This window comes from Cyprinodon variegatus, unplaced genomic scaffold (genome assembly GCF_000732505.1).
Source record: "Cyprinodon variegatus isolate N-32 unplaced genomic scaffold, C_variegatus-1.0 Scaffold8, whole genome shotgun sequence".
Classification (NCBI taxonomy): domain Eukaryota; kingdom Metazoa; phylum Chordata; class Actinopteri; order Cyprinodontiformes; family Cyprinodontidae; genus Cyprinodon; species Cyprinodon variegatus.
In genome coordinates, this window is record NW_015150461.1 from 2465093 (window position 1) to 2466380 (window position 1288).

The 1288-nt window shown below is 43.4% G+C and overlaps 1 protein-coding gene across 1 annotated transcript in view; it reads right to left on the reverse strand.

Moving 5' to 3' along the window:
- LOC107086090 (vesicle transport protein SEC20-like) overlaps positions 1–1288 on the reverse strand; it is a 12143-nt gene that overhangs the window by 4259 nt on the left and 6596 nt on the right. The window contains exons 4-5 of the mRNA XM_015376848.1: positions 548–652; positions 347–465 (exon numbers count right to left, since the gene is read on the reverse strand). Coding sequence (XP_015232334.1) covers positions 347–465; positions 548–652 — 224 coding nt within the window. The remainder of the gene's footprint in view (positions 1–346; positions 466–547; positions 653–1288) is intronic.

A 1288-nucleotide genomic window follows, 5' to 3' on the forward strand; every position in this document is an offset into this window, starting at 1 on the left:
ATTCTGACTTTTTTCCCCATATTAAACTGAAATAAAATTTTAAAAATCAGTTAACTTTTTTTTTTTCCCAGTGGCCCTAATCCTCTTCCGAAATTTTGGAAGCAAATCGTTACCATATTTCAAATGAAAAAGCATTTTCATAAACGCTTTTTCATTTTAATTAAGTAGAAGGATGAGAAGTCTTGAAGAAGAAAATTAAAACGCAAATAGGATGATTGATTACTAATTTTATTTATGAGTAAAGTAATGCAGCCACATTCTTAAGATGAAAAAGCTTTTTCATTTGAAATATGGTAACAATTTGCTTCCATACACCACCACTACATTTGTCCTTTCAATCACTGACCTAGTGTGGTTATGGTTTCTTCACTCTGCTGGACCTGCTGCGCCATCATCCGGCTGATGCTCATCAGATTCTCTGTGATGTCGCTGGCGTTTTGGGCGAGGCCCTCTTTGGTCGTCTTCCTGACAGGGAAATCAAAAACGGCTCTTTAACCAAACTGAAATAAATCCTAAGGGTACCGGGATGTTTAAGGGGTTCTAATACCTCTGTCTCACGGCGCCATCAGCCCCGTTGAGCAGCGCCTGCTTCTCCATTTTGTCGATGGACAGTTTGCTGGCCAGGTTGGCTTTCCTCCAGGCCGTCTGGTTGCTGCAAACAGAAGAATGTGTTCATGGAGGAGAAACAAACATGGCTAACGGTCAGTGATGGGAGTAACGGCGTTGAAAGTAACAGCGTTACTAACGCCGCTACCTTTTTTTTAGTAACGAGTAATCAAAATTATTACTCTTACTGTAACTACAACGCAGTTACAATTGCACGTTACTCAGGTCGCACAATTAACCTTTTTTCATGATAGGACTCGTGCGCGCGTCATGAGAGATGGGAGGATGGAGAGTGAGGAGGACTCCAGCGGCAAAACAGCGCTTTCCAGATGGAAATACTGGTGTTACGTCGAGCTGCGTTTCCACATCAGATACAGTTTCCCCTGCATCTCTGCACAGCGCGGCGGCACGATTCACCGCGCAAGCGACAGGAAACGCGCATGTTCGCTAAAGGCGCATAACAGCCGCCTGTGCTCGCGCCACAGGGGAACTATGGAGAGCGTGAAGGATCATTAGCCTATATGGAGAAAGGGAGAAAGATGGATGGATGGATGGATATAGCTACATGTTGCAGTATCTATAACAACAAGGGATGCAAGATATTGGGATTTTGGCCGATATCCGATATGCCGATATTTTAAAACTCATGTAGCCGATAACCGATATCGATACCGATGTTAAA